The 8,720-nt window shown below is 52.2% G+C and overlaps 1 protein-coding gene across 1 annotated transcript; it reads left to right on the top strand.

Annotated features, from left to right (window-relative positions):
* Nucleotides 1–3,379: 3,379 nt before the first annotated feature.
* On the top strand, nucleotides 3,380–5,407 carry BSX (brain specific homeobox; the record flags this gene model as incomplete). Its single annotated transcript, XM_084221606.1, has 3 exons — nucleotides 3,380–3,647; nucleotides 4,427–4,623; nucleotides 5,168–5,407. The coding sequence occupies 3 exons, from the start codon at nucleotides 3,380–3,382 to the stop codon at nucleotides 5,405–5,407; spliced, it is 705 nt and encodes a 234-aa protein (XP_084077732.1).
* Between the last annotated feature and the right edge of the window lie 3,313 nt (nucleotides 5,408–8,720).

Genomic DNA, 8,720 nt, shown 5'->3' with positions numbered 1-8,720 from the left:
CCCCTGCTCCTGCCCCTGATCCCAATCCCAGTTCTGATCCTGCCCCTGATCCCAGTTCTGATCCTGCTCCTGCCCCTGATCCTGATCCCAATTCTGATCCTGATCCCAATCCCAATTCTGATCCTGCTCCCGCTCCCGATCCCAATCCCAATTCTGATCCTGCTCCCAATCCCAATCCCAATTCTGATCCTGCTCCTGATCCTGCCCCTGATCTCAATCCCAGTTTTGATCCTGCTCCTGATCCTGCCCCTGATCCTGATCCCGATCCCAATCCCAATTCTGATCCTGCCCCTGATCCCAATCCTGATCCCGACCCTGCTCTTGCTCCCTCTGTTTTTCCCTCCCGATGTGCCCCAGCCCCGCGGGTTGGGGCAGTTCCTGCCGGGGACTCCTCCTCGGGTCGGCTCTCCCGGAGTTTGGCAGCAGATGGGATGAGGTGTGTAGGAAAAGCCTCTGCTGTGTCCGTGTGTCTGTCCAGCCTGGCAAAGGGCTAATCCAGGATCCAGGGGCTGCTCCTTGGTGATCCCTGGATGAAATCCACTCTGCTGGGTCCCACCACCCCTGGGACAAACAGGGACAAATGGGGAAAAAACAGGGAAAAGACTTCAGGGGCAAAGAGGACCAGCCACACCTGGCAGCCCGTTTCTGTCACAAAGAGCTGTGAAATGTTAATTTTAAAAAATCCCTGGATGTGAGCGCTGCGGGGCAGATCTCCCTCCCTGCGGCTGCCATCGGGTCCCTTCCCCACGGATGGGCTTTGTCCCCTCTGCCTCTTGCCCCAAAGCAGCAGCAGGGAGATGCTGCCGTGCCTGAAACGCCACCGCACACTTCGGGGACGAGTTTTGCCGCAAAAACACCGAGACTCGGCCCCTTCCCTGCTCTGCCTCATTCACCTGCGCCCCAAACTCCGAAATCAGCCCTGCCAACGTCCTTGCGGAGCTGTGACCCAGCCTGGCCGCGGTGACACAGCTCCAATCTCTCAGCTCTGCTTTAAACACCCAAATTTACCCGCCAGGAGCCGGGTGAAGCAATCTCAGCTGATGAAATGGCCCCTCAAGCGGCTTAGGCGCTCCTCATTAGCAGGGGGGCATTAGCCCCGTTTCATCACCCTGAACTCATCGGCTCAATTGCTCCAGCACAGAAAGTTGGATTTAAAAACCCTTCAGCCAAAAACTCCTAATGGTCATTTCAGGAGGGGCCGCTGCAACAGGATTATTGCGTTTATCTATTTATTTTTTATCTAGTAATTTGTTTGTTTATCTATTTATTTATTTGCCTATTTATTTTTTTATCTATTGTTTCTTGGGGAAAAAGAGGGAGAGGAGAGGAGAGGAGAGGAGAGGAGAGGAGAGGAGAGGAGAGGAGAGGAGAGGAGAGGAGAGGAGAGGAGAGGAGAGGAGAGGAGAGGAGAGGAGAGGAGAGGAGAGGAGAGGAGAGGAGAGGAGAGGAGAGGAGAGGAGAGGAGAGGAGAGGAGAGGAGAGGAGAGGAGAGGAGAGGAGAGGAGAGGAGAGGAGAGGAGAGGAGAGGAGAGGAGAGGAGAGGAGAGGAGAGGAGAGGAGAGGAGAGGAGAGGAGAGGAGAGGAGAGGAGAGGAGAGGAGAGGAGAGGAGAGGAGAGGAGAGGAGAGGAGAAGAGGTTTTTTAAAATTTTTTTTTTTTTTTCCTGGGGAAAAGGAGGGAGGGGAGAGGAGCTGAGTTTTTCTCCCAGTTCCTGCATCAGGGGAGCTGATCCGTACTCTGCAGGAAAGGATCTATGTATAAATATATATATAAATATATAAAAAAATAAAAACCACATATAAGAGTATAACACGTGATATAAATACAAATATAACGCATAAAATAAAGGCTAGAAATGTAATATGCATAACCACACGCTGCTGAGGTGTGCGAGCGCTGCCCGCACCAAACAAAGTGTGGGTGTGGCTCCAGCGGGCACAAAACGCTCCCGCGGGGTTCCCTGCTGGCACGGGGGGCTCCCCGGCCGCCCCCTCCCCAATTTTGGCAGCTGCTGAGGGATCCCCCGCTGTCCCCGGGCCCGGGGCTGTGCCCGGCGCTGGCACCGCTGGAGAACTCGCGAGTCGCTCTCTCATTAAAGCCCCGCGCTCGCCGTTTCTATTCTTTCCCAGCTTTTTCCTCATCTATTTACCATTTACCAGCTCATCCATATGGAAGGCATGGCTTGCACTTGCCGGAGAACTGTACTTTTAGGACTAATTGATTCGGGTAATTAATTTGTTCTACCTGCTGGATCAGATGGAAACGCTGTCCGTGTGCCCAAGGATTAGCACTTGTCTTTCTAACATCTTTCTTAATTATCTAATAGCATGGGTTGTGCGAATTCTGCCTCTATTAGAACACTTTTACTATTAAGGGGAGTGATTGGAATTGTGATGACAACTCGATTTCAACAAATTAGAGCTTAAAATCAGGAGATGAAGGAGAAGCGCCTTCTTTTAATTTCCCTGAGTTTAACATCAATAATTAGAGCAATTTTCCGAGATGCGAACCGAAATTATCTCGGCTATGATGTGGTGTATCACCCTCATTTGAGCAAATTGACTCCGGGGAAATGAATGGTGCAGATTAGAGGGGTGAGGAAAGGCAAAAAAAAAAAAAAAAAAAAAGACAAACAGAGGAAAGACCCAAAAAAAAAAAAAAAAAAGTGTTGGCGCAACAGAGAGAGGGGAAGGGATGGGAACAAAACCACAAAACCGTGGTGGGATGAGAGCTGAGAGGGACGGGAGGAGCTGCGTGCGCGGGGACAGGTTGGGAGCGGAGCGTGGGAAAGAACCGCTGCTTTATTTTCCCCCAAGTTTTGTTCTTTACTTATTTATTTTTAAAAGGGGGAAAAAAAAAAACCCATAAAGGAGTTTTCCTCCCGTGTTTGGGGAAACGCCCCAAGCGCCGCGTTCGGAGCGGGGCTGAGCGCGCTGCTGCGGAGCGCTGCTGGGGAGGCTGCGGGGCTCCTGCCGGCTCCTCGCCCCCTCCTCGCCCCTCCTCGCCCCCTCCTCGCCCCCGGGGTGCTTTGGGTGGCCCGGCAGGCCCGGCCCCCCCCGCTCGCCATTGGCTCAGCGCGCATCCCCCTTCCCAGCGCGCCTCAAAGGCGCGCAGCGCCCCGCGCATCCCCGACGCGCCCGCCTCGCCTCCCCCGGCTCCGCCAGCTTATTTCTGCCTGGGGGATTCATTTTTAAAAAATTATTATCGCTGTTTATTTTGACTGAGGATTAAAAAAAAAAATTCTTTATTTCTTTATTTCCATCATCATTTTCATTTCTTCCCTGCCGGCCCGGGGGTGCAGCCGGCCGCCCCCTCTCTCTGCTCCCGCAGCTCGGAGCGGCTCCGTCCCTTGCCCGCTGCCCGAGGGGGCCCGAGCCTCCATGAACCTCAACTTCACCTCGCCCGTGCTCCCCGTCTCGACGGGCCGGCCCACCTCCTTCTTCATCGAGGACATCCTGCTGCACAAGCCCAAACCCCTGCGGGAGGTGCCCCCCGAGCACTTCCCCGGCTCGCTGGCCTCCCGCGTGCCCCTCTTGGACTATGGGTACCCCCTGATGCCCACCCCGACCCTGCTGGCGCCTCACCCGCACCCCGCCCTGCACAAGCCGGAGCATCACCACCACCACCCCTATTTCCTCACCGCCTCGGGTAAGTGCGGCAGCACCTGCCGGCTTCGGGGCGCCCAGCCGGGGACTCGGGTGGGGACACGGGTGAAAGAGCCGCTCCGGGGCGGCCCAGGCATCTTTTACATCCCTCGCCACCACCCTGGCTGCATCCCCCAGGGCAGGAGCCGCTCGTCCCGAGGCAGCGTTAGCGGATGCCCGAAACCTTGAGGCTTTCCCTCTCTTTGCCTTTAGTTTTAATTTTTTTAGAAAACGCTTTTATTTTATAAAACCTCGCTTTTCCCTGTCGTTGTCCAAGCGGGCTCCGCTTTTCCAGCTCCAGCGGCCCCGCTGGGGCTGCGCCGTTCCCCTCCCGCACCCTGCGGCTCTGCCCGGGCCCGTTCCTTGCTCTGCGAGGAGAAAACCTCCCAGGTTTCCCAAACCGTGTGCCAGCGGGGCCGTCAAGGATCGCTTCCCCCTTCCCAGTCTTTTCCAGGGTTCCCCCGGTTTTTTCCGTGCCCATTTCGTTGTGCTTTCCTCGCCGGGAGGGTTCAGGTGCCCCTCCGGGGGCAGCGCTGCCCGGGCTCCCTTCACCTTCCCGGGGTGGGCCCTTGGAAAGCCCCCCGTTTTCATCCCAGCAAAGCCCCCAAACCAATCAATCCACCTCAAAAACGAAACAAACGAAAAAAATCACAAAAAATTCAAAGAGGCAGAGGGAGGGCCCACCCCGAGCCGCCGCAGGAACGGTCCGACATTCCCGGGGGCTCGGCCCGGTCCCGGCCCCCTGGCCGACCGCAGCCGGGTCTCCGCCGTGTGTCCCCCCAGGAATGCCGGTGCCGGCGCTTTTCCAGCACCACGCTCACGCCGAGCTGCCCGGGAAGCACTGCCGCCGCCGCAAAGCCCGCACCGTGTTCTCCGACTCGCAGCTCTCCGGCCTGGAGAAGAGGTTTGAGATCCAGCGGTACCTCTCCACGCCCGAGCGGGTGGAGCTGGCCACGGCCCTCAGCCTCTCCGAGACTCAGGTACGGCGAGCGGGGACTGGCTCTGGCACCTGTCCCCAGCCTCATCCCATGCGTTCAGCATCCCCCAAATCCCGAGGACCATCCTCAAATCCCGAAGAGCATCCTCAAATCCCGAGGAGCATCCCCCATATCCCAAGGAGCATCCCCCATATCCCGAGGAGCATCCCCCACGTCCCGAGGAGCATCCTCACATCCCGAGGAGCATCCCCCATATCCCAAGGAGCATCCCCCATATCCCGAGGAGCATTCCCCACGTCCCGAGGAGCATCCCCAAATCCCGAGGAACATCCCCCACGTCCCGAGGAGCATCCGCACATTCCATCCTTTCAGCATCTCCGGATCACTTCCAGCATCCCTGCATCCCCTCCAGCATCCTCCACATCACATCCCCCCTGAATCCCCGCGCTTGACCCACTCAGCACCCCCGGATCACTCCCAGCATCCCCACATCCATCGCCCCCAGCATCCTTCTCTCTTTAATTTTTACCACTTTCCCACCCCTTTTCCCCCCCAATCTTTCCCCCACTTTCCCTCCTCTCCCCAGGTGAAAACCTGGTTCCAGAACCGCCGCATGAAGCACAAAAAGCAGCTGCGGAAGACGCAGGACGACCCGAAGCAGGCGGGCGGCGAGGAGAGCCGGGAGCAGAGCTCCCCCGAGCCCGAGCTGCCCGAACCGGCCGGAGCCGAGCCCCGCAAGGGCCCCCCCGGCCCCTTCCTGCTGCAGGACCCCGAGGACGAGGTGGACATCCTGGAGGAGGGGGACATCTGCCCCCACCGCCTCTAGGACAGCCGGGGCTCTCCCGCCTCTCCTTGGCTCGGCCCCGGCCCCGCAGGTCGCCCCCGAAGGGCTCGGGAAGGGGGGCACGGCTCGGGAAGGGGGGGTGGATGCGGGGGGAGCCCCCTCCCCTCCCCGGGGCGAAGGTGGCGATGTCCCCGAGGGGGCCGGGACCCCGCGGTGCCGCCGGTGCCCCCCGGCATCACCCCAAGGTTGGGCTTTGCTCGGAAATCTGGGGCGGGGGGAGTGAAACGAGCCGAGGTTGTTTTAGGATTCCCCCTTCCCTCCGAAGCGTCGGAGTTTTTTTCCTCGTTCCCCGAACTTTTCCGCGGGTGTAAAATAAATGTATACTCGTGGCAGCGTGTTGTGGTTCCTGGGAGCGGCAGGCAGGGCAAATTTCACCCTTTATTCCCCGAATCCTTAAATCCTCGCCGCTCTTCCCACGCTCGCCGTCTCCATCCCCAGCGCGGGAGGTCGGGCAGAGTTTCCAAGACGTGAATAAATAAAAAGAATCATAAGAAAAACCCTCCGAAGAAACAGGTAAGGTGAAAAAAAAAAACAAACCGGTTTATTTCATTCTGCTGTGGGGAAGCGAAGGGGGAGCATCACCAAGAACTCGGCTGCACGGAGCAAACGGCGCTCCCAGCCAGGAAAAAGGGATTTTCTACAGCTCGGAGAAATGTCGGCAGCGTGATTCCTGCCCGGCTCCCCGGTGTGGATGCCGGAGAATTCCCTGAAACCGCCCCGGAGCGGGTCCCGCGTTCTGCTCCCGTCCCCCTCTCGCCTCCTGCTCAGCTGGAGCAGCCCCGCTTTGCCTTTCCCTTCCCGCCAGGGAAATGAGGTTCATTTCCAGGTAAATTCTGATTTTTTTATCATTTAGGTTTGATTTTGGGCTGAGCTGCCGGCTGGGAAATGCGCCGGGGATGTTCAGCATCTCCGAGGAGGAGATGTTGGGATTGGGAATTTTGCCGGGAAAATTCTGGAGCGGGGGCAGCGCTGGCTCAGCATCCCCCGCTGCAGCAGCACCACGGCGGCGTGGCCGCGTCCCCTTCGGTTATTTCATTTATTTCCTTATTTATTTTGTTTTTCCTCGGGAATTTCATTCGGCTGTCTGGTGTTCTTAGCACTTTCAGGGCATTTTGGATGACGGGACATGTCGTTTAATTTTCCAGTTTAATATATAAAATATAGATGATTGAAATGCGTGTTTGCTTCCTTTTTTTTTTAATTTTTCTTTTTTTGTGAGTCTGCCTTTCTATTTTTTTCCATGAAAAATAAAGATCACGCACTGTGTTTAGAGGAAAACCCCCAACACCCATCCACTTATCCAAGAAAAGCTGCTTGTTTTTAATAAATCCTTTCAGGACAATTATTTCCACCAACAAAATGCCGCCAATCTCCCTAAAATTTGGAATTTTTGAAGCAGAGCCGGCTGGAAATGCCGATCCCGACTCTCCCTTCTCCCAAACCCCGTGGGCAGGGAAGAGATGACAATTTAAAAACCTGGAAATTTCACTTTTTCTGTGTATTTTGCTCTGTGATTATTGTCAGCCTCCCCCCCTGCCCTGCACGCGTTTCTTTGGGAATTATTAAAATTAAGATCAGATCCACAGGATATTTATGGGATCTATATGATATTTATGGGATCCATATGATATTTATGGGATCTATATGATATTTATGGGATCTACATTATATTTATGTGATCCACATGATATTTATGGAATCCACATGATATTTATGGGATCTATATGATATTTATGGGATCTATATGATATTTACAGGATCCACATGATATTTATGGAATCCACATGATATTTATGGGATCTACATTATATTTATGTGATCTATATGATATTTATGGGATCTACATGATATTTACGGGATCCACATGATATTTATGGAATCCACATGATATTTATGGGATCTATATGATATTTATGGGATCTATATGATATTTACAGGATCCACATGATATTTATGGGATCTACATTATATTTATGGGATCTATATGATATTTATGGGATCTATATGATATTTATGGGATCTACATGATATTTATGGGATCTACATTCTATTTATGTGATCTATATGATATTTATAGGATCCACATGATATTTATGGGATTTTATTTATTTATTTTTTTTTTACCACGCCTGCCGCTGCAGTTCCAGGGTCGGGGATGGCTCGGGGCTGGCCTGGCTCTGCTCTGGGGTCTCGGATCTATGAGAAAAAAGTCAAAACACGACTCAAAACCTCTCAAATCTCCGCTTTTGCTCCCCTGCCGCTCCAAGATCTCCCTTCCCAAAGTATTCCTGCCGATCAATAAAACAAAAACCCCACAACTTTCTTCACCTCTGGCCGGTTTTAGGCACTTTTAGGCTGACAATTCAAGCCAAAAAATCAAATTAAAAACCGATCCCACACAGGCAGAGTGGGAATATTCCCATTCCCAGGGACACCAGAGCCCTGCAGGGAACAGGAAGATTTGGGAATCTGGGCAGTCATATTTTTGTTTCTAGCAGAGATTTTTTTCACTTGAAAGAAATGAAATGAGATTTTGCTCAGAGATTTTTTTCACTTGGAATGAATGAAATGAGATTTTGCTCAGAGATTTTTTCACTTGAAGTAAGTGAAATGAGATTTCATTCAGAGATTTTTCACCTTGTATAAATGAAATGAGATTTCATTCACATTTTTTTTCACTTGATATAAATGAAAGGAGGTTTTATTCAGAGATTTTTTCACTTGGAATAAATGAAATGAGGTTTTATTCTTGGATCCTGACTTATTTCACACAGCCAAACTTTTCCCTGCTCTCCCCCAGAACCTTGAGGAGTAGGGGAGAGATTCAGAGTAAATCTCTCTTTAAAAAATAAATAAAATGAATGTGTTCACTGGGGGAATGCTGGAGTGGAAGTGACTCGCAGGAAATAATTTTTGGAAACAGGAAATATCGGTGGATTTCCTATTTTTTAAGAAGATTGATTTTCATCCAAATTCTTCAGTGAGTTGCTCTGAACTGAAATTGTGTTCTGGTGATTAATTTAAGACACGAGTGGTTAATGGTTTTTTTGTTGTTGTTGTTTTCATTATAGAAAATCAAACCCCAATCTATAAAACCCTGCCATGGACCTTTGCTCTCTGTTTTGATTTTGAGCATTTTCCTGCATGCTGCCTTAAACATTTTGAACTTTTATGGGTTTGGAAAGCAGTTCCAACCCCAATTTCTTCATTTTATAGCCAGAGCTCCATAAAAGCAGCACAGATATAGATTTTAAGGGCATTTATAGAGCACATAATTTGAATTTCTTGCTGTTAC

This window comes from Fringilla coelebs (assembly GCF_963513975.1).
Source record: "Fringilla coelebs genome assembly, chromosome: 25".
Taxonomy (NCBI): domain Eukaryota; kingdom Metazoa; phylum Chordata; class Aves; order Passeriformes; family Fringillidae; genus Fringilla; species Fringilla coelebs.
The sequence above is the reverse complement of the archived record's forward strand: the minus strand, read 5'-3'. Positions and strand labels throughout refer to the sequence as shown.